The sequence below is a fragment of the Gastrolobium bilobum genome, unplaced genomic scaffold (genome assembly GCF_033153095.1).
Source record: "Gastrolobium bilobum isolate Gb01-03AN ecotype WA unplaced genomic scaffold, APGP_CSIRO_Gbil_v1 utg54127, whole genome shotgun sequence".
Classification (NCBI taxonomy): domain Eukaryota; kingdom Viridiplantae; phylum Streptophyta; class Magnoliopsida; order Fabales; family Fabaceae; genus Gastrolobium; species Gastrolobium bilobum.
In genome coordinates, this window is record NW_026897050.1 from 174,570 (window position 1) to 196,435 (window position 21,866).

The 21,866-nt window shown below is 33.0% G+C and overlaps 3 protein-coding genes across 7 annotated transcripts; 2 read left to right on the forward strand and 1 right to left on the reverse strand.

Annotated features, from left to right (window-relative positions):
• Positions 1 to 1,153: 1,153 nt before the first annotated feature.
• Positions 1,154 to 4,171, forward strand: LOC133303734 (uncharacterized). 3 transcript variants are annotated; one of them, XR_009750505.1, is made up of 4 exons: positions 1,154 to 1,325; positions 1,423 to 1,468; positions 1,740 to 1,876; positions 3,861 to 4,171. XR_009750505.1 is itself a non-coding variant. In XM_061503700.1 (3 exons), exons 1-3 carry the CDS (start codon positions 1,188 to 1,190, stop codon positions 1,793 to 1,795), a joined length of 240 nt encoding a protein of 79 aa, XP_061359684.1. In that variant the 5' UTR covers positions 1,154 to 1,187; the 3' UTR covers positions 1,796 to 2,179. The 3 variants fall into 3 exon arrangements, 1 of the variants encoding a protein (XP_061359684.1); XR_009750506.1 differs by having other exon boundaries at positions 3,938 to 4,166; XM_061503700.1 differs by lacking the exon at positions 3,861 to 4,171 and having other exon boundaries at positions 1,740 to 2,179.
• Positions 4,172 to 5,821: 1,650 nt separating this feature from the next.
• Positions 5,822 to 10,881, reverse strand: LOC133303724 (peptide methionine sulfoxide reductase B5-like). Of its 3 annotated transcripts, XM_061503688.1 has the most exons (4): positions 10,873 to 10,881; positions 8,425 to 8,522; positions 6,243 to 6,399; positions 5,822 to 6,148 (listed from the first exon to the last, which is right to left on the reverse strand). In XM_061503688.1, the coding sequence occupies exons 2-4, from the start codon at positions 8,517 to 8,519 to the stop codon at positions 5,984 to 5,986; spliced, it is 417 nt and encodes a 138-aa protein (XP_061359672.1). In that variant the 5' UTR covers positions 8,520 to 8,522; positions 10,873 to 10,881; the 3' UTR covers positions 5,822 to 5,983. The 3 variants fall into 3 exon arrangements, with proteins under 3 accessions (XP_061359672.1, XP_061359669.1, XP_061359670.1); XM_061503685.1 differs by lacking the exon at positions 10,873 to 10,881 and having other exon boundaries at positions 8,425 to 8,586; XM_061503686.1 differs by lacking the exon at positions 10,873 to 10,881 and having other exon boundaries at positions 8,458 to 8,534.
• Positions 10,882 to 11,246: 365 nt separating this feature from the next.
• Positions 11,247 to 20,387, forward strand: LOC133303719 (SAC3 family protein B). The gene is made up of 13 exons (XM_061503676.1): positions 11,247 to 11,566; positions 11,898 to 12,128; positions 13,319 to 13,537; positions 13,641 to 13,894; positions 14,317 to 14,417; positions 14,513 to 14,728; positions 15,835 to 16,062; positions 16,144 to 16,235; positions 16,314 to 16,407; positions 16,858 to 16,950; positions 17,100 to 17,854; positions 17,990 to 18,104; positions 18,536 to 20,387. Exons 1-13 carry the CDS (start codon positions 11,433 to 11,435, stop codon positions 20,252 to 20,254), a joined length of 4,251 nt encoding a protein of 1,416 aa, XP_061359660.1. The 5' UTR covers positions 11,247 to 11,432; the 3' UTR covers positions 20,255 to 20,387.
• The last annotated feature ends 1,479 nt before the right edge of the window (positions 20,388 to 21,866 follow it).

Below are 21,866 nucleotides of genomic sequence, written 5' to 3' on the forward strand. Positions count from 1 at the left end.
TAGACAAAAAAGGCACCCATTGAAAATTGTATAAAAAAAGGATTTTCGTTTTATCCTTTAACATAACACAACAAACTTTCCTACTCTCATAACATTTTGTGGAGCCCACACTTTTTAAAACAAAAAAATGAATAAAAAATTAAGGCACGCAAAACGAATCTCTATAACATTACACAATCACTTTTCCTACAACATAACTCTTACAAAACCGATAAAAAAATATTGTACATTTCCAACATAATACTTGCTTTTATATTTAATCAGATAATAGGTGCCATACAAAATTGATTCTTCTAATTGTATTAAATCGATACGGAGGTGTATTTGTAAAATAGATTAAAGTAGTTAACAACTAAGGCTAACCAAGAGATATTATTACAAATTAAAACTAATAAAGTACTAAGTAAGGCTAATTCTATGGCACATGTTACTGCATACAAAAGCTTTATACAATATGTATTTCCAAAAAAAAAAAAAAAAACTTTATACGATATCGGCAAATCGATGGGCATTACTTGCTTGTGAATTTGTATTTTTACTTTTAATTATATAATCAAATAATTATAAAATATGTTTAAAAAAATTATAATCATGCATAATCAAAATTTCAAAAATATTAAAAATAACTGTAGTCAATTGTTTCTATTATTAAATTATTAAATGAGTAATAAGATGTGTTTATTTAAATAATATTTAATAACAATAAATGTTTAAAAAATCAAACACCAAAATAGAGAAAAAGTAATATAGAATAAATTCACCTTAATTGTTTTGTGCGCACGCATGAGGTTAGGATTACGTTAGTTTGATAAATTTGTTTGTATTTTTTTTTATTATCGTCTTTGTATACATATAAAAGTTCATAGACAAAAGAATAAAATAATTGTGTATCCAATAATAAAGGAATTTATTAACTTTTATTACATGAAATAATTATCTCATATAATAGATATAGGATAGTAATTTTTATTATTATTCTTTTAAATAATAATTTTTGATATTTTATTTTTGTTGTATAAAATAATTATCTTATACAAATAATTATTTCGTTGGTGAATTGTCGTTTGGTGATTGTCAAGTGAAACGACATCCCAGAGATCGTAAACTAGAGTCGTTTCCTTGATGCACTTTTTAAAGACGTGATATGGGATGGTTTCACAGGGTTGGGCAGTTTTGGGGACCAGTTAATGGATGAACCACCGCCGAACCGGAGCGAAGCGAAGCCGTTAGCGGCGGCGCCACCCTTTCATCAGAGTGACGCAGACGAGGATGACGAGAACGTGAAGCAGCTCGACGAGTGCTCTTCTCTCTATCTCTTGATGCAGGTTTGTTACTTTCCCTTCCTTAAACCCTAAACCCCTCAATTTTCGGATTCATCGAACTCGTCGATTTATAGATGAAATTTGTTTCCTTATTTTTCAGGATTGCGTTGTTCGAACAAACAGGAATTGGAAAGAATGCCAGACAGGTATCTATTTGTATTCTCTCTTTCTGTGTGTGTGTGTGTGTGTAAAATGTGTTCTCATTTTCTTAAATTTTTTTGTTTAATTTATAAAAAAAATTGCTGGAATTCATAGAATTTTTCACTTGGAATTCAAATAATTATAAAATTTCATTAAATTATTTTCTCCAGAAAGTTTACATGCCATGCTTATATTTAAATTAAGTATTGTTGTTGTGCACCAAAAAACAAAACAATTAACCATTGTAACTTCGTAAATTGTTGAACTTTTTGACAGAAGTGCAAGCTTTGAGAGAGTGTTTTGAAAAGAGAAAGAGAAAGAAAGACAAGTAAGAATTTTGCAGGGATGGGATTTTTAGTTGGCTGAGGTCATCTACTGTGCTTCCTAGTTATTCTTTATGGTAGCACAATGAGGTACAGACACTTCCACCCCCCCCAAAATGAATTTTTTGAAGCATAATTCATTTGAAAGTCATTGAGATTGAACTTGGGAAAATGGGACATTTATACAAAGATCTATAAATAAGCAATGCTTTCAAGTGGAAATACCAAAGATGCGTTGTGAGGGAAGAATAATCACCTCCCTTAAATTGTTTTTTCTTTTTAAAATAATTGGAATTGTGTATTGCTTGCTGTTTGATGATAGTATGTTGCATGAATAATACCTTTTCATGCACTCAACAATTTGGTATCCTAAGAGCTCTAGTTTAATATGTTTATTTCCAATATATTGATGAGGTTTTAGATGACATGGTCCTCGTCGGTTTTAAAATCACAAGAGAAAGATGGAATCTTCCTTTTAAAAAATAAAAAATAAATCGTTATGTTGGTCAAAAACCTCTGCATATCCTTTCTTTGTTATGAAGTAGTGAAATTAGCCTTTTACTTGCTAACAGAATGGTGAGTTTGTTACCGATAGCAGTAAAGGTAATAAGGAGACTTGGTAAAACACCCTTATTATCGCCATAATTTGAAGGATTTGGGAAATTGGGATCATAAATCCCATACAAAAATATAAATAAAAATTCATTTACAGAAAAATCTGAACTTATTCTGCAATATAATAGGTAAGGATTAGACTTATGAGGGTCATAGTTTATAGATGCTACGCTGATGCCTTAGAATTAGTCTTTTGGGCTGAAAAGCCCTCGTGGCAAACTGGCAATGCCCTAATTGCTTTCGACAATTGAATCATTTCATTAAGATCTTGTAGAAAAAATATAATTCATGATGGCTAAATTATAATTTTAAAAACATAGAGAAATGGCAGAAGCAGCATTAATACATTTCCCAAGATTCAAGGATATTGGCAGAACCATGTAATAAAAATTCAAACACAATAAGAGTTTTGGATTTAGGGGTAACCTTTGGCAGTTGCATAACATCCTATATAGACTTGTTGGGTGGCATCTTTGTGTCAGATGCTCGTGAATCCTTTCTGCCTCAGTTAGATTGCTATATTTCACACGTTTTTGTATCCACTACCGTGGACAGAAAAAAAAAAAAAAACACCATCAGTAATTAGTAGTGATAACATTTATACGAACCTTGGTAGAACTCTGCAAGATTAAATATTGAAAGATAATTTGGTTTATCATATGTGCAGGATTAAAACCTAATTGTAATGTTGATCATGACCACTTGATTCATTGATTGTATGGGCGTCATCTTTAAGATTAGTCTGTCTGTTTGAAATCCTGCAATATTAGTTTCCGACTTCTCACGGGTAGATATTTCTCCCAAATGAGAAATGATTTTTGCATTTTTGCACCATTTGTTACCTTATAAAAAAGGGAAAAATGTTTGTCAGTTTAAATGATATAAAGTTATTTCATTTTAAGAAAGAGATAGACACAATAATATATTTTTTATTTAAGATTTAAATTAACAAAAACCAGATATTTTCTCTCCCATTTTTATTTATTGTGTCTATCTCTCTTTTAAAATGACATAACTTATGTCATTTAAAATGACAAACACCAAACCGAATAAAAAATTCCTTTAAAGTGAGTTTGTTTTTACAATGAGTAAGAGTGTATTTATTTTTGAATTTTAATAAGTCAATATCATTATCTAAGTTGCACATACTTGTTTGGATAAAAATAAAAAATAAAAAGAGTATATGTTATGAAATGTGTTTTCCTTGTTTTATTACTCAAAATTAAAAAAGTTGTAAAACGATATAATAAAAGTGATGCTTAAAGAACTTTGATGTTCTGCAAATACAGGTTAATATTCGATAACCGAACTCAAGTTGTTTTTTTTTCTTGTTTTTCCCCTTACGTAGGTCATCTATTAGACTATAATACATTATAATAATAGGAAATGTCACTTTCCAGTGTACAATATGTGCTGCCACCATTGCTTTTCGTTATAAATTGTTTTTTTCCCCAATCAGACATGAAGAGAGACGAGTGTAAATATCAAACTTTCTCACGGAGGATATGTTAGATGAATAAGAAATTCTTCGTGTAGATTACATGTATTCAAGAATATCTGCGGACGAAGACAAACACCTTAAATATAATTCTCCCGTGGCAACATCATGGTATGGCGAAAGAAAGCTTGGAGCATGACCGATTGAGTTAAAGTCATCGAGAGTGGGGGTTACTATTGCCACGCAATCATATTGTCTGTATTATTAAGACTAATTCCAAGTGGTGGTATAACATCAAGATCTCCCATTATTCAGAAATACTATTTGCTCAAAAAAGTCAGTAGCAGACGTTCTCATTATCATCATCAAAGGCGCATATTTTAAAAAAGAGAACCTTCAACTACCCCTTGATAAAATGGCCTCTTAAGTTCGATAAACGCATGGAGGAGGGGGAAGCGACCTAAGGGTATGTTTAATTGTTTTTTGATTTTTTGTTTTAAAAATTATTTTGTAGAATAGTTATGAAAATAGATTTTTTTTATTTTTTAAGTTAAAAGTCAAAATATAAAACAAAAATAACTCAAATATTTTTTCTAAATTTAATTCTTAAAACAAGAAAAACAGTTACAATTTTAAAATTTCTTTTTACAAAATAAGACTTATTAAATAGGTTTTTTTCTTCTTCTGAAAATCAAAAAATTAATTTTAGAAACAATATTCAAACATGGCCTGAGTCTCAAAACTGAGAGATCAGAATTGTTATGGGTGCGGCCCAAGAGCCTAACGTCAGTTTGATTTATTAGAAAATATACGAGTATGGTAAAATAATTATAATTTTATTTGATTTTAATAGCAGTAGGGTTCTTTTCTTTTCTTTTCTTTTTTCTTAACAGCCCAAGAACCTTTACCTCATGTGGCTATTTTTATTTATTTATTAAGTAATGTTTGTGCATTGTAAGGCTGTATCTAGTAGGATTTAGCTCAGATTAGGTTAATTTTAGTGGGTTAAGGTTATTTTTAATGTTTTAGTTTATAAAAGTTAATAAAAGGGATTGAAGAGAAATGAAGAAACAAAATAAAAAATGGAAACATATAGGATAAAAAAATAAAATTTAATAGAATTTGATGAATAAAAATATTTTAAAAAATATAAAGTACCCGAAAATAAATTTAAAATAAGAGAATTACATTGTGGGTTGATTTGAATAAAGCTCGAGTTTTCTTTATCACTTTTCAGTTGTCTCTGTATGCTAATTATAATGTTATTTTATTATTAATCCTTGTCGAGAAATTTACCCTCAACATTTCACTTTTCTTTAATTTGTTAAAATTAACCAATTCATAATTTTTTTTTTTAAAAAAATAACATGACTATGAGTTTCACATTACATTTAAAAAGTCGTGTCAGATTTCTCTAAAATCAAATTGATACAAATAGGTAAATAGTATCATGTTAGATAAGTAAGGGAAATTAGAGAGTTTATTATTTTGTTATTCCTATACTTCTTGAAAGGAAAATGTGTTTGGTTTTTGTATCAATTTAAATCGGCTATTCTGTACCAATTTAATCTTCCCAATTTAATTTCCTAAATTGTGTTTGGTTTTTTACTTTTATTTTAATTTAGAGATAAAACAATTTTTTTTAACTTCAATCTCATTTTTATCGATTTAAAAAAAATAAAGATTTCTAATTTTTCATAATTTAAATGTTGACCTATATTTTATTTTTAAACAAATTTGATTGTCCCTCCAGATGGTCCATAATTAGATAAAAATAAAAATAAAAATTTCTTTCGACTAATGCAATTTATTCGTAATGATTTCACAGGTGCAACTTACCCCATAATCTATTTCTTCATAGTACCATTAAAATTTGTAACAAAAATTAGTCATGGCATCATGCAGAAAAAAAATAAACTAACCATGTTTATGGCACACGCAGACAGACCAAATCTTTCCTCCACCAAACAGAAAGCCATATAGAAGACGGAAAAAAAAAAGTGAACGGATTTTACTAGTATCAAGTACAATCAGTGCTTGGTCATGCAAGCTTATAGCAGGAGTTGTCTTTATTAGAACCCCAAATAAATAAGGCTACAAACAAAACAAGTATTTCATTATGACACCTCCAATGAAGCAATGTTTCACAGTGAAGTAGAAGCATTTCCTGGTATAAATTTGACAGAAACACTATTGACACAATGGCGTTCATCAGTGGGTGTCTTGAATCCCTCTCCTTTGAAAACATGACCCAAGTGCCCGCCACAGGCTGCACAAGTTATCTCAGTTCTCCTCCCATCTGGGTCCGACTGAAAATGGGAACTTCCAAAATTACAATTCAATTCCAACCAATAATATTAACAAGGAAAAATGAACATTCAAGAATAAGTTAAAAACACTCACTGTGCGATTGATAGCACCAGGAAAACCCTCATAGAAAGCAGGCCAACCACAACCAGAATCAAACTTGGTAGCAGACTTGTAAAGAGGAGCACCGCAGCCACCGCAATTGTAAATTCCTTCTTCAAAGAACTTGTTATATTCTCCTGTACCCCTCATTCTGCACATGTTCCCAGTTAAGCACAATTTACAATCAGTCCCGATTGCGACTCAATCCAACTCAGGTAAAATGTAGAATTTGTGTGATATTCAAGAGTGATGAAGTCTCACATTAATTGATAAATAGGTTAAGTAAAGTTCACATATAAGTGGTGGGAGGATCAATGAACCCAATGTCACCCACCATGAGCTCCCGCGCAATGCCTTAAGTTTTGGGTTGAGAATTGAGATGTGCAGAGGTGTAAAAAGGATGGGCTAGGCTAGACTAGGCTATGCCTTAAAGAAGCCAGATCTGTGTAAAATACTTTAGGCCTAGTCACGTTTGTTAGACTTGTATAAAATCAGATTATAAGTCATTATAAGTCTGGTAAGCCTTAGGTCTATTAGTCTGTTTAAACCTATTAGGCTAATTAAAAAAAAAAATTAAAATAGTATTACTTTATTATTCAAAATTATTAAAATAATAATTTATTTATTTTATTTAAAATAAATAATATGTTATAGGCCGGCATGTAGGCTTATAGGCCCGACATGTCATGTAAAAGAAAGTTCATGGCCTGCTCTGCTTTCTAAATAGACTTTTTTTTTAAGGTCAAGGCATGTTCTATTTGACTATATGTAATAAAACAAGTTTGGCCTGTTGTAGGCCGAGTTGTAGGTCCCTGTTACACCCCTATGGTGTCAGACCCACTAGCTTATTGGTTTTGGTCACACCTACTATAGGCTCCCCCTAACACCCGACTCTATGTCCAACAACATGTATCAACCCAAAACCTTAAGACATTGAGCTCTCACTTTTATGAACTTCATTTAGCTTATTACCAACTAATATGGGACTTCACTTAGGGCTTGTTTGGTGTGATGTATAAGGCCTGATAGTATAAGCTTATACTATACGTTATGACATTTTTAGTTGTTTGGTGTGACGACCGTATAGTATAAGCTTAATCAAGCATAAGAGAGTAGGATTAGGCCTGATAAGGGGTTGATGTATTAATGTTGCTTAAAAGTACAATTCCCAAGAACTAATATATCATCTCAATATGAATATATTAAAATAATTTTTTTTAATATATTAATTTTTAAAATATTAGAGGATATTATTTTATACAATATCATACCAAACGCAGGATAGTATTAAAATTTAATCAGGTCTTGTACAATCAGGTCTTATACTATCAGGTCTTATACTATCAGGCCTTATCCTATACTATGCACCAAACATGCCCTTAAGCTAGACCAACCATATCAAGTGGGTTCGACACCACATCTCAACCCATAACCTTAAGGCATTGTGCTAGGGGGACCACCTCATCAATGAGCTAAGCTAACCCAACCGTAACAAATGGTACAACATCATATATCAACCCAAAATCAGTCTTAAGACATTGTGTTCATAGTCACCCGTTTATATGGACTTCACATAACTCGTTACCAAAATGTGAGACTTGAATATCCCAAAGGTTACCAATATCAAGGCTTAGAAGAGGGGTCTATCTATTCTATCAAGGGCATCCATCGCAAGTGTCTATGCTTATAAAAATGGACACTACGCAAGCTGCCTCCGACGTCTATGAATCAAAACATATATAAAAGGAAATGTAAATGGGACTTCATTTTCCAATGAAAAACAACTAATGATAGAAGAAATGGCTCTAAAACGCTGCACATAGCAAAACGAATCTACAGGAGCAATCACACTCGCTTACCCCTAAAAGATGATGCATGTTTAAGTAGATTTTCAAAAAAGTATCCACCTTTACACTTTGCACTTCTTCATCTTCCTTTTTAATGAACACCCTTTGAGTTACCTTCAATTTCTACCCTAAAAAATAAATTGCACTTCCATGCATACGCAATAGCCAAAATCCCACCCCCTTCTTCTGACAAAAAAATAGAGAAGAAAAGAAGAGAAAAAAAATTACAAGTTCTAAATTCCAATTCACAATATAATGAATCATATGACAGTGCACAAGAAGCGAAGATATGGAAAAAAAAAGTGTAGAAGAAATGATTGAGAATTTACTCAGTTCCTTTCTGGCGAATGATCCGAAATTGCTCAGGGGAGAGAACGGCCCTCCATTCCTCCTCTGTTTTCTGAACCGGAGTTGTTGCTGCCATTGACTTTCTGCTCACTGCGTACGGCAATTTGGATTGAGATTAATACAATAACAACATTTTCTGGGAAAATGAACTTGGATGGAAAATTGGATCTGGGTGATATTCGAGAAGTTGGGCCACGTGGCACGTAATGGACTTGCTTTCTCATGCATTGTGTCAACGCACAGGACACCGTTACTTTTCTGCGGACAAAAGTATAAATAATAAAAAAAATTGAGAAGAATATTTTATCATTTTAAACGATAGTTATTTTAATTAAAATTATGTTTTATTTAATATTTAAATTAAAAAATCTTTCATTTACTCTTATTATAATCTTTATGGTGTAATTCTTTAATTTTGATTAAAAAAACACAATTCCATACCTTTTAAAATAACAAACACAAATATCAGAAAAGTTAAGTAATAATAACCTATTGTTTTTTTTCCGGATCAGCCCGACAAAACAAACAATCCCCAAATTGGCCAGTAATTGGGCATTATTAAAATAGTCGAAAAGAGATAAAGGCTTGTTTGAAATCTGTTTTGAAAACAGTTTTATGATTTTCGAAATAAAAAAATAAAAAATCTATTTGGTAAAGTTTGTTTTGTTAAAAAAAATTGTAATTTTTTTTTTGGTTTGATATTTATCATTTTAAATAATGTAAGTTATGTCATTTTAGAAGAGAGATAGACACAAGAAATAAAAATCATGTAGGAAAAACGAGTGGTTTTTTTTAATTTAAATTTTAAATAAATATATTATTTTGTTTATATCTCTTTCTTAAAATGATATAACTTTATATCATTTAAAATGACAAACACTTTTTCCTTTTTTTTTTATTTTTAGAATCAAATTTAAAAAACATGTTGGGATTTTATTTGTTTTTTATTTTGGTTTTTAACATTCAAAATAAAAAATACATGTTTTCATAACTATTCTACAAAATAATCTTAAGAGAAAAAAATAGAACACAATAAAAAAATCCATTTTTTTATTTTTAAAATTAAATTTAGACCTATTGATTGTATTATGATTTTTTTTTGTTTATAAAACTGTTTTATAAAAAAATTACGGAAATATGTGTTTTCTATATTTTTTATTTTTTAGTTAAAAAATCAAATCAAAAACAAAAACAACCCAAAAAATTTGAAACCTTACCAAACTGGGTTTTTTTTTTTTTGAAAATCAAAATATTATTTTTCAAACAAACCTTATGGATTGTTTTTATTTTCTGTTTTGTTTTTAACTTTCAAACTAAAAATAAAAAAAAAATTTAAAGTTTCTAAAGTTATTTTAGTTAACTTTATCTAATTTTTATCAAAACACACACAAAAAATGTGGGGAGTTAATATGGACCCATGTGAGAAGAAAAGAGAAAAAAATGGGCCTCATACATTTTTATGAGTATATTTTAGGAAATATTAGATAAAATTATATAAAATAACTTTAAAAACTTTAAATTCAATTATTATATAAAATAGTTTTAAGAACAAAAATAAATAAATCAAAACACAATCAACTTGATCAAATCAACTTATTTTTTGTTTTTATTTTGGTTCTAAAATTTCCCTCCGGTAACACTATTGAATCGTGAGTGTTTTTAACAAATCCATTGAAAAATCATTTATACTTTTATGTTCTTTGGACTTTTGATCTTTATAACCATTTATTAATAATTAATTATCAATTTGACTTTCATTATAAACTATTTCAAAAATTTGACCTCCTAAAAAAATATAACACCAATCTGTCATGTTTGACTGTTGACCACCAAGACTACCCGAGTACACCCCTCCTTACTCGTATTTTTTGAAAAATTTTATCTACCCGGATAGGGATGGGTGTACCCGAGTATTTTTCTTCGCACATAGGAATTTGCTTAAATTATTTACGTGGGTTGGAAAGGGTGTACCCTGGTAAATCTCGACTAGAAACCCCAATATCAATGGGTTTCAGCCATTGTTGTGCGAGATTTAGGTTTTTTGCCCCTTAAATCTCTCTCCCTTGACCTCTCTATTCCGAAACATCACACACATATTTCATCTCATCATTTCAGAAAGTTTAATCTTGGTAGAACATTGAGATTACACTTCCACACTCCCATTTTGTGCTAAAAAATCCGAACCAACCTCAAAACCCAAAACCAAGATCTAATTTTCGTCCGATTTGAAGGAAAAACAAAAACAATGAAAATCAAACTGAGCACTACATGCAATGAATTGAAGGAGAGAATTCTCCAAAAAAAATGGGGTTAGAAGGCATACAATTCACCCACCGCGTGATAGCCAGGTTAGAGACTGTAGTGGATATGGATATAATATACTACATTGGTAACGATATCAGTGATGATGAAGATGTGGGGTTCGTAACAGATGCGTTTGTTGGATTGAAAGTATTAAAATATATTGAGATATATGTTGAAGTTGATGCTGGTCAGTCTTTATCTTTATCGGTGCATACAACCACTACTGCAAATAATTCAAGCAAATTCTTAGGTGAGAAGAACAATACCCAGGTACACTTATCCATATCTGGGTAGACAAAAATTTTCAAAAAATACTCAAGTAATCTTGATGGTCAACGGTCAAACAGGAGCCGAGGCAGTTAGTGTTATATTTTTTTTGAGAGAGTGAAAATTTTAAAATAATTTATAAGAAAGATCAAATTGATAATTAATTATTAATAAAGGGTTCAGAAGCGCTCTTTTGTTGCCTTGTTCCCCTTACTCCTTTTTTTTCTTTCAAGCGACTCTCTCTCTCTCTCTCTGTTGTTGAGGGTGGGTTTCGTTGTTGTCTGTGATTCAAACCCAAAGTGAAGAAAGTGGGATTCGAAGGAACAGCTTCAGTGCGTCCAAGAAATCACTGCTACATCCCCCCACAACCCACTGTTCAAATAAATGCCATAAAAGAAGAAGAAGAAGAAGATAAACAATGTCGACGTATACGGGATTTGGGTTGGGTTCAGGACCCACCAAACCTTCCGACCCCACCGTTTTCTCTTTCGGCCTCAACAACCCTTCTTCTCTCCCAAACCCACCTACTCCTCCGCCACCTCCCAGACCCAGGTATGTCGAATCTTTAAGATATTTTCTTCTCATCCCTCAATCTTTTCAAATAACTCACTAAAAAAAAAGAGTTTTTTTCTTTTCTTTTCTTAAGGTTGAAATGGAATAGGGAATCTGAATCAATAAGCATGTTGCACTTTTCCTTATGTGTCTTCCTTTGATGATGCATGAGCTCCCTCTAGATTGCACTTTTTTTTTTTTTTTTTTTTTTTACTAAATTCCTATGATAACGTTTGACCCATGTAGCCACTCCATACTAATGGGGTAAGGCTTTGTTATCTCAAAATTCTACATCATATTTGCCTTAGATCAAGCTATTTTTGTTATACAGGGAAGTTTTAGCTACCAGCACTTTAGATAGCCATGCCAGTCTATCAGTCAATCATGCAAACTTTTCGGCCCATCAACTCCAGTCCTCAGTCTCTCCATATATTGTTTCTCAGAATTCTCAGCATAGTTTTGCAAAAGATCTTGACAGTCAAGGCTCAAAGAGAACTAGGTCCCCTCCATCATCTGCCGACAGACAGGAGAATTTTAATGTTGCTCATAAAGACTTTAGAAGGTATTTTTTCCCACCTCTCTTTGTTAGTGTAGTTGTTGTTTTGTTATTTTCCTTTGGGGAAGGTTGTGTCTGTCAAAATTGGATGTCTCTTGGTTTATATAGTGTTATGGCTTGGATTCCACCGGGCTGAATTAAATCTTAAAGAAGACTGACCTATCTGTAGTTTTTCTACGAAACAATTAACTAAGTATGAACTTCCAATTCCAAAAATATGAAATATAAATTTACCTGCAAATGAAATAATTGTAAAAAGATTTAATAAGTTTTTTGTTACATTTTGGATTACTTTCTGTTTGTAGAGATCTTAATCTCTGTAGTAATTTTTTGCCAAAATAGTGCTTTGCGCTATATGAGAAAGTAGGAAAGAGGTTATATGATTTTGAAGAAGTCTAATCAAATGTGACCAACATCTTGATTTGAAATGCTTTATCAATTCATATGTGTATCAAATGATCCCTAAGGGCTAAGGCTATGTTCGGATGTTTTGGTTGTAATGGAATTGAATGGTTTTGTAATGGAACAGAGTGGAATGTGAAGGGAAGGAATGGAATGGTATTGTTTTTCTACTGTTTGGAAGTTTAGAGTATTAATGTAGAAAAGAATGGAATGAAATGGAAAAAGTTACAAATTTGAAATTGTAATATCGTGTTCATATATAGGAAAAGCAGTAAAGTCACCTTTATTTATAAACAAAATAATGTGACAAACATTGGCAACTTTATGGGTACGAGGGGAAATGCATCTCTCTCCTCCTAAATCTATCTTTTAAATGGCGGGATAACTTTACATCCATTCTATTCCTTTGTTTTCCACAAATCTCGATACACAATGAATACCGAGAGCAAGTGAGAGAGAGAGAGAGAACTCTCATTATAGATAGGAACATTGTGGTTAAGTTACAAAATAAAATTAGATTTATCCTAACTTTTCAGTGGGCATAAGGGAGATTTGCAATTTGTTTTTCTCTACATACGAAAATGATGGTTTATGTTTGCAATAATTAATATAGTCTAGCAGACAGCTATCATTAACTATCAATGTTTGTTGAACTTAGTGTTGGTGTTTTGAAAAATATGAATTAAGCTTGTTGGTGTGAGTGCGTGTTCTGCTATTATAGCAATTTCATCTCATTTATAAATAATGAAACAGAATATGCTTTTTTTGAACCTGTTTTGCGGATCTTCTTCCAGGCCTTCTATATCTCCTCCTAGACTGGGAGTTACATCAAATGTTATGAGGACTGGACCTCTTTCTCAATTTCACCAATTGCCATCTAGTGTTTCTGAAGCCACTCTAAGCAGGCCCATCAGCTCCACTGCTCCTAAAAGAACAAGGTCGCCTCCTCCGTTATTTTCAGCCAATGAAATCCTTGAAGGAAACTCTATTTCTTCGGAAGACAACTCTGAACGGTAAGATATTAGGTGCAGTGGCACCATTTTTTGTTCATTATGCATGTATTTTATCTGAAATTTAATTTGTCTAAAGGACCTTTATTCTTATTGTGTTATTCAGCGAAATGTTAGCCAAGGCAAAGCGTTTAGCTCGCTTCAAGGTAGAACTAAGCAAATCTGAACAAAATAATGCTGATGTTGCAGACCAAAAGGCTTCTGCAAATAGACATGAACAGTCTGTGTTGGAGCAGAAATATGTGGGGGGGCATTTAATGGATACAGCTGGAAACTTTACCAGTGGCCATGCTGTTTCTGATAAGGAAGGCTTGGAAGGATCCAATGTAATTATTGGTTTATGCCCAGATATGTGTCCTGGTATATTACTCAAATTTTAAATATAAGAGTAAACATGTGAGAATTGTTATATTTCCGTATGATCTTCCAAACCTGCAATGAAATTTTTTCAAGAAGTGTTAGGAATTCCTTTTTGTTTTTTGGGTGGAAGAGTCTAGTTTGAGAGAAGTCAATGTTAATTGAAATATCTTTTTAACTATAATGTTACACAGTCTGAAAATTTTAGCCAAAATTTTGTCGGAATTCACCTAGAGTCAAGAGTGTTTTTTGTATGGGATAAAGTGGTAGGGACCACTCATCTATCCAACTCATTCTAGTAAAAATTCTGGCTATCTAGCACTTTCCATCTTTTAATTTTTCTAGTATTTCCAAGATGGGAATTTTTCTACTTTATGGTATAAGCATGTGGTTTCATTTTCTTTTTGATTTTATTTGTGTTTCAGAGTCAGAAAGGGGAGAGCGTGAAAGGAAAGGGGATCTTGATCAATATGAACGCTTGGATGGGGACAGAAATGTAACCAGCAGACTTCTTGCAGTCAAGAAGGTGATTGTCAAATTACTAATACTATTGTTTTTCTTATGAAACAACTTATTACCTTTTCAAGTTTTATTAATAACATGAATCATGATTCACGACAGTATACTAGGACAGCAGAGAGGGAATCCAGCTTGATCCGGCCTATGCCCATCCTGCAGAAGACAATAGATTATCTGCTCAGTTTGCTAGATCAGCCTTATGATGAGAGGTTTCTTGGTGTATACAACTTCTCTTGGGACAGGATGAGAGCAATTCGCATGGACCTGAGAATGCAGCACATTTTCAATCAAGGGGCTATTACTATGCTGGAACAGATGGTGCTTCCTTGTGGCCATTTCATTGGTGTCTTTGTTTGCATACATGTCCATTAACCTTTGGTTATAGTCATCCTTTTTATGAATGAGCGTGCATGGTAAAGAGCTTGGGTTCAAAATCCATTGGTCACACATTTACTGCTTACCGATGGACATGTGTAACTCCCATTAGCAGCCTAAAATATAGAAATATACGACTCATACTTTGTGTATAATTAAATTTTAGCAACATGAAGATATCACTTAAGGACCGATGGGCCTGAAAAGTGAGTTAGTTAGTTTGTTAGGAAAATATTCTAGAATATTCTTAGAAGAGGGAATAAAAGGGGGGAATGTGTAGAGTGGAGGAAGGATGAATTCAGTTTTAGTTTAGGGGGGAAATTGTAAGGATCTCTTGAAGCCTGGGTATGTTGGCTTTGAGGGTGAGTTGGGGTCTTTTGGGTTTATATTTCTGCATTTAGTCTTTTTAAGGAGCTTGTCTGTATTTATGTTTTCATCAATTTACAGTAAATAAAATCAGGTTCCATCAAGGACCTTGCTTGGGTTGTAGTGATTGTCAATTATCTCTAGTTAATCTAAGTTATACTGGCTGAATTACTCTTGATTTGTTGCGCCAACTGGCCCTTAAATATTTTTGAACTTGGGAATGTGTTGGTTTTTTCTTTTTTAAATTTTCCTTTTGTTTTGTTATACCTTATGTTGTGACATTACTGCCACAAGTTGTTATTGGTGACACTGCAACATGTAGCACTTGTCAGATGTCTTGGCTTTCCAGTTTGTTTGGCTAATCCATATATAGTATCATTAAGATCATGTGCCAAAATAAGCATTCACTCTTTTCTTGTAATAATACAGATATAAAAGCCAGATTATTGCTTTTGCTTAAGTGATAACATCAATGTTTTTCTTATATTTCTTTAAAAGCTATGTGGGTTCAGACAGTCAATACCAAATATATAGTTTTGATGTTTTTCAGTTTCATATTTATTTATTGGTATAATAGTTTTTAGCAAGTTCTGTCAGCTTTATCAAAAACATGCATATTCTTTTTGCAAGCAGTATCTGATGATTATGAAGACTAATGAAGCTGTTGATTTCTGTGGTTTCAGATAAAACTACACATCATTGCAATGCATGAATTATGTGAAAACACTAAAGGAGAGGGATTTTCGGAGGGCTTTGATGCTCACCTCAATATTGAACAGATGAACAAAACTTCAGTTGAATTGTTCCAGATGTATGATGATCACAGAAAGAAAGGAATGAATGTTCACACGGAAAAAGAGTTTCGAGGCTATTATGCTCTTCTTAAATTGGATAAGCACCCTGGTTATAGAGTAAGTAGCCTTTGTCGTGCTTTGATCTTTATGGTTTCATTTGCTATAAAAAAACCTAAGGAGATAAGCAAGTTATTCTAGGTTGAACCTGCAGAGCTCTCCCTTGATCTTGCTAAGATGACTCCAGAGATACGGCAGACTCCAGAAGTTCTATTTGCCCGAAATGTAGCAAGGTTGTAATTCCCATATAAGTTAGTTAATTTTTCTGTTATCTTGTTTGCAGTCTGACCATTCCTTGTTTGCTTTTGCAGAGCTTGCAGAACAGGTAATTTTATTGCCTTCTTTCGGCTTGCAAGAAAAGCAACATATCTTCAAGCATGTCTAATGCATGCTCACTTTGCAAAGGTATAGGGTATTCTTGTCTATTATCTTGTGCTCAACAAGGACAATAGGATTGGACTTGTCCTTGCGAAGCTTAGGGCTGCCATCATCATGTATAGGCTGGGCATGCATTTACTCAATCATTGCAGGCCTTGTAGGAAATTTAGTTGATTAGAGACAAACTGCTGTAGTTTCTTATCTAAAATGGATGTTAGATATGCAGTCCACAATTGAGTACATGATATTATGATTTTTCTTGCTCAGTTTTGTATAAAATATCTGTCTCACAGTGCATAAATTTTAGAAGGATAACTAAATAAAATTAATTTGATTTTATGTGACCCCTTTGAATCTGCTATACATCACTGGAAAGGAATTTGTGGAATTCGCTTTAGTTATGGTTTTGGTAATTATGTGACTAAGCTACATCTGATCAGAAATCCTAACCTTTTTATCTTGTTTCACTTTTACCAGTTACGTACCCAGGCACTTGCTTCTCTACATTCTGCTCTACAGAATAACCAAGGTCTCCCTGTTACTCATGTTGCTAACTGGCTTGCTATGGAGGTATATTTCATGGATAGATGTGGAAGAGTGGTGTCTCCTTTTTCCTTTTTCTTGTGTGTGGATTTTTTTTATTTTTTTTTTAGGGGGGGTGGGTGTTGTGTCAGGATTTTCCAACTTCCGCTTACATTGACCTTTGTCATTATAATTAGGATGAGGATGTAGAAGACTTCTTGGAGTATCATGGTTTCTTGCTAAAAGTATTTGAAGAACAATACATGGTAAAAGAAGGCCCATTTCTCAATGTTGATATTGACTATCCCACAAAGTGTTCCAAACTTGTGCTCCAGAAAAGGTCTGAAAGGATAATTGACGATGTTTCACCCTCAATTCAAGCCAAATCACTACCTGTTGAGACTATGAAAGAGATTCAGATGAGGAAGTCATACAAACATGAAACACAAATAGTGTCAGCTGTTGAAAATGGTAGTTCTGTCAAGAATCTTGATGAGGAAATTCCAGACTCTGAAGCTATTTTCTCCCCAGAGGATAGTAAATCGGGAAAGACATTTAAGGAAATGCATGATGGTGTTCAAGACAGTGGAAAAGATCATGATATGTCTAGTACTCTTCCATCGCCATTGAGCTTCCCCTTTCCTAATATTATACCTGAACCACAACTTACTAGAATTAACATTTTGAAGAGTATCGATTCTGATTTGATTGTCAGAGGCTCTCCAAGGAGAAACTTCCACTCTAATGTGGATGGAAGGCCATTGGAGATTGTATCAAAAACAGATCCACCAGAAAGTTCATTAGCTAATAGTTTTTCTGAGCCATCTTTTGTGGCCCAGGGTGTATCCAAGGATGAGTCTCTGGTTCAAGAACATGAAGATGAAATCGATGGAGTTAAAGAAAATTGTCAAGATGAAGAAATTGCTGAGGCCAAACTGAAGTTGTTCTTAAGGTTTTCATACATTGTTTCATTACACAGTTTTAGAGTTTTAGCATATGAATTACTCCCATATATGTCCTATTTGTTAATATTTTTAAGTCATTATATTTTATAATCCACATCTTTCTTCCTTGTCTGCCCTGTCAGGTTATGGAGGAGGCGAGTGTCAAAATTAAGGATGTTACGGGAAGAGAGGCAATTAGCATCAAATGCTGCACTAGACTCGTTGACATTGGGGCCCCCAATTCGACATTATATAGATGTAAGTTTGGTAAGGTCTTGTGAATTTTTAGTAAATTGCTCTTGCCAGGGGAATGGCATTGGGGATGGGAGTGAATCAAATATGATTGCTTCCCAGGGCACTTCCTTTAAAATTAAATTTGGTTGTTGCGGCTGAACAAAAATAATGAATCCCTTTGTTGATTCATCATTTTAATTTCTAATTGGATATTTTAGCTGCTATTGACTTCCTGTTGACCATTTCTGAATTCCTACTAATCCTGAATATTGTTACTGAATGAGTGAGACGTACTATTTTCCATAATTAAATATTGACACTGTATGAAGTATGAACATAAATATCATTAAGCAATTCTAATTTGCTGTATTAGGAAGTTTTTGTGAATACCTAACCTTGACTTGATTTATTGATTTATTTGTTATTGACTTTGGTGGCTCCCTTTTTCAATGTAGCAACCTAGCAACTTGGACAAGCTTGACATTGATATAGCTATGAGGAAGAGATATGAAAAACAGGAAAAATCATGGGCAAGACTTAATGTTTCCGATATAGTTGCCGGTACATTAGGCCGACGAAATCCAGATGCTAAATGCTTGTGCTGGAAAATAATTTTATGTTCTCAGATGAACAGTGGACATGAAATGGGAGCAGCAGGCTTGTGGTTGACCTCAAAGTTGATGCCTTCTAGCGATGATGATGATGATGTGGTTATTTCACCTCCTGGCTTGGTAATATGGAGGAAATGGATTTCTAGTCAATCGGACATTTATCCTACCTGCTGCCTGTCTGTAGTTAGGGATACAGCATTTGGTAGTCTAGATGAGGCTGTATCCGGGGCAAGTGCAGTTTTGTTTCTTGTGTCTGAGAGCATTTCATGGAAACTTCAGAGAGTTCATCTTCATAATCTTCTGATGTCAATTCCCTCTGGGGCTTGCTTGCCTCTTCTGATCTTATGTGGCTCATGTGACAACGGTTTCTCTTCTGTTATAATTAATGAGCTGGGCCTTCAAGACATTGACAAATTTCGGGTTAGTAGCTTTCTGGTTGTTTTTCTTGGTGAAAACCAGCAGATGGAACACTTGGGTGGGTTTTTCAGTGATACACGATTAAGAGAGGGGCTGCAATGGTTGGCAGGTGAATCACCCTTGCAACCCAACCTTCACTGTGTGAAAATACGAGAACTTGTTCACACACATCTAAATTCCTTCTCAGGAGTGCATGACATCATCAGAAACTCCAATTTGGGTCCTAATGACTGTATCTCATTGTTCAATGAAGCCTTAGATTGCTCAGCGCAGGAAATTATTGCTGCTGCCAATTCAAATCCTGTTGGTTGGCCATGTCCAGAGATTGGTTTACTTGACAAGTCTTGTGATGAAGATATAGTAGTAGAAAGGTTCTTGCCAACTTTGGGATGGAGCTCAAATGTGAAAACTGAACCAATTATTTGTGCTTTGCAAAACTGTAAGCTCCCTACTTTTCCCTATGATTTATCATGGTTGGCCAGAGGTTCTGAAGTTGGACATGAGATTGAGAACCAGAAGATACAGCTTGAAAATTGCTTGATCCAGTACATGACTCATACTAGTAAGATAATGGGAGTTTCATTGGCAACAAAAGAGGCATGTGTCACAGTGCAAACCTGTGCTAGACTTGAGCTTTGTGGCTCAAGCTATCGTGTAGTTCCACATTGGGGCATGATCTTTCGTCGAATTTTCAACTGGCGATTAATGAGTTTATCTAGTAAAGAAATCTCCATGGCTTACATCTCAGAATGTCATCATGTTTCTCTTCCTAATATGGACTTGGATGCATGTTTATCTTCATCTTATTATCCCAACTCATCTTTAGATGAATTAATCAGTGTTAGCTGCAACTCTCCTCTTCCTGATAATGGTCAATCAAGGCCTGAAGCACTTCAACGTCTTCCACAGAGGGATTCAAATGATGTATTTCATGAGAATGTTAACCTGAAGGATGCTGAAAGCAATCTTCGACTTGATAAATATCCTAGCATAAATACAACATTCTCACATGCTTTAAACAATGCTAATAGTGGAGCATTAATGAATGGGAAACCAACCAAAGAAGCTGACAAGTTAAGCAATCTGTTGGAGCAATGTAACCTGCTGCAGAATGACATAGATAAGAAGCTGTCTATATACTTCTAATGTGAACACCACTTTTCTATGTTGTATTTTTGTATGTATATGTTAATTTATAGGGAATTGTACGATAAGTGAATTATAACAAGTGTTTTTGTTGTTATTTCGTTTCCCCTTGTCTCTGGGCTCACAAATATTGGGAAGGAGTTAATGGTCAATCAGCCAAGAGAAACATGACATGGACTTGAAACATGCATTTAATTTGATGTAGCAGTGACGGTAAAGATGATGATGACAATGACAGCGAGAAGTTCCTGAAATATGAAAAATGACATTGATTTCATCTATAAAAAAATTCATCAATTTAATCTCTAAAAAAAGTGACATCAAACACCCCTTTAATTATAGAAAGTTGGCATTAATCCTGTCTATTAGTAATAGGAAATAACATTAATTCAGTCTCTTAATCTCCCAACGAAAAAAGATTTTGATGTTATTTTATATGATAAAAAGACTAAATTAATACTATTTGCCTTTCAAGAATGAAAGCAGTGTTAACTCAACTTTTCAATAATTAAAATGAACGTATGCTCTTTATTTATTTTACTTATCCAATCTTGTGGCATCCTTTCCCTTCATGTATATTTATGTATAACTGAAAATATTATTAGGGTAATATCTTTATCTGATATCATTTACATATTTTTTTTTTATTACTATTATCCAATATTTGGTAAACTATGAATCAAACATTTTACTTATGCATATCAGATAACTTATTCTATAAATAGCACGTTAAAACAGTTCATAATGATACTTAAGAGAAAAATATATGAATATGAAAGATTTCATATTTAGCGTTACAATGAAAAGAGTTATTTCAAAGGATTTAATTAGAAAGAATGGACTCTCCATATAAAAAAAAGTGTATATGATCTCCCATGTTTATTAGTACATTAATTATCTTGTTGTGTTCTCAATATTATTTCCATGCTTCCCGAAAGGCGTGGAATGCCCATTACATGCCATATTTTGATACGCAAAATATGTATAAACTTATGAAACATATGGTATTGTAGAATACTCTGAATGCTGGAGTATGATCCACGCCTTGAGGAGTGGAACTTTGGATGCATCGGTGAGATTCATAGGTAAATAAAACAAATAGATGGAAGACATGACACGAGAAGGCAGTCTTATATTGCATATTTGCATTGCATTTAATGAATTTTTAAATTCTTTAAAAATAATAAGTTAATTTACTACATTTGAATTACGTATGAATTGTCCAAAAAAAGAATTAAACAAGGGTTAAAGGTCCCCCTATGCCATTACCCTCTTTTGCGATTGAATTGTTAGTAACACATGATACGAAAACAATCGTGCCCTTTTCTTCCATTCCACTATCTTTTATGTTTACATTAGTAACTCATATCGACTTAAATACTCAAGTCCTCAATATCTAATTTCATATCTATGTGCCTTATAATTGTATTTGTCTGTTGTTGGAGTGAAACGACAAGATTGTATAAAATTAAAATGTGTCATTTAAAAAACAACAATAACATTACTCAACAAGCTTCATACCAACAATCATAAATAATACAGCTCAAGAAATAAATCACGAAGAATAAAAATAAAACATTTTTTTATTAAGAAAAGTATTACCCTAATGTAG